General features: G+C 42.0%; 1 protein-coding gene across 1 annotated transcript; it reads right to left on the bottom strand.

Moving 5' to 3' along the window:
- Nucleotides 1-657: 657 nt before the first annotated feature.
- On the bottom strand, nt 658-1,478 carry LOC109397392 (transcriptional regulatory protein AlgP). The gene is made up of 2 exons (XM_019669708.3): nt 1,115-1,478; nt 658-1,057 (listed from the first exon to the last, which is right to left on the bottom strand). Exons 1-2 carry the CDS (start codon nt 1,193-1,195, stop codon nt 737-739), a joined length of 402 nt encoding a protein of 133 aa, XP_019525253.2. The 5' UTR covers nt 1,196-1,478; the 3' UTR covers nt 658-736.
- Nucleotides 1,479-1,711: the final 233 nt, after the last annotated feature.

Genomic DNA, 1,711 nt, shown 5'->3' on the forward strand with positions numbered 1-1,711 from the left:
ATATTTTTCCAAGCAAATTTGGATAGAAAGCTACCAACTAACGTTTTGCAACCCTTCATTAAATGGTACGATCATTGTTTTTAAAATGAATTTACCTTAATACCACAACGATGGGCACACTTACCCTAGGTATATAACTTTTTTAACAGGCATCGGATCACTTTGCAGTCTTCGACAAAGTTGTTTGGAATATAGTAGTCAGCTACAAAAATACCAAAGGGTTTGTTAATTGAACGCGCACACCGCCACCTAGCGACAAAGGTAGGAAACTTAAGACTTCTGCATACATTTGGCCAAGTTTTCCCATGTAAACTTTAAGTTCTTTGACCGCCCTCTTAGACTTAATCGATTTCGCTCAAATTTTAAATGTAGCTTCTGGGAGTCAAAAATAACTGATTTAGGAGGTAAGACTTATGATATTTCGAAATTTGTGTTTTTCATATGAGTGTGTTCAACCTGGCCATATTGTGGAGCAGAGCCCAGCATCTTGTGATGGTCAAGCAACTGCCCCATTCGATCGCCCAGGCGTTGAAGTCTTCACCGACGACCCCATAATAAAATCCCGCTAGTTAAACTAGTGTTATAAATATGTAGGTACCAAAATTATAATAATTCTTTCTTTCCTATGAAATCCAAATATTTGAAACAAAATATGTATTAGGTTTTCCAGCAATGCAACAAATTTATTCACTCATCTTCAAACTTTTCGGTAGGCATTTCCGGTATCCGGTACAACTTAGATCAGAGCTGGGTAGGCGGCAGCGGCTCTCAGGTAAGGATAAGCTGGGGCAGCGGCGTAAGCATAAGGCGAAGCGGTATAAGCAGCAGCGAAGGGAGTGGCAAGAGGAGCGGCAGCGGCGTATGCAGCCGGTCTGGCCACCAACGGGGCACTGTAAGCGGCGGCAGTATAGGCAGCGGGCAGTCCGGCATAGGCCAACGGGGCCGCTGCGAATCCGGCGGTGGTGTAGGCCAATGGAGCGGCGGCGGCAGCCAGGACTCCTGGCTCGGCCTTGGCTTCGGCGTTGACGGCGGCAACGGCCAAGCAAGCGACGATGATCTGGAAGGTAAGATATTTGTTGAACTGTTGAAATCTAAACCTTTGCAAATTACTTACCATTTTAGCGAACATTTTAATTCGGTTGTTTTTGAGGATCGGTTTGATTAACTGAAAGTGTTGAATGTGTTTGATGTCCATTGTCAATCTGGACAACGTTTTTATACAAACCGAAAAAAAGGATCCCACCTTTTCCAAACTTACCTACTATCAATTGTTGCATTTTTGTGGTTCAATAAATTGTGCAACTGATGGTGTTGGATGACCTTAGAAAAATCGAATGCGCACATGCGTGATTTGCAAGGAATCGCCAACAGTCAATGCAAGTGGCACGTGCCACCACTGTTGTATTTTGATCGAGTTTCAAATTTGAATTCAGTTCAATGGAACATATACGATCGAACTAGTTAAGTCTTCTCTAAATAAAATCGAGTGCGATCAATTAGGTATTCCAAACGCATCTTCCTTTTTTGTGCTCTTTTATTTCATTCGAATTTTGGTGCGTACCAAAAGAGGCAACACCGGGTAATGATAAAGCTATGCAAATTAGAACATAAACTATGATCTATCGCAAACATTAAACTCTGATCTGAGTTTATGACCTAATACCTAATACTGTCGTGTGCAACATAGTTGTCCCATTTTACTTTTTGACGA

This window comes from Aedes albopictus, chromosome 3 (genome assembly GCF_035046485.1).
Source record: "Aedes albopictus strain Foshan chromosome 3, AalbF5, whole genome shotgun sequence".
Classification (NCBI taxonomy): domain Eukaryota; kingdom Metazoa; phylum Arthropoda; class Insecta; order Diptera; family Culicidae; genus Aedes; species Aedes albopictus.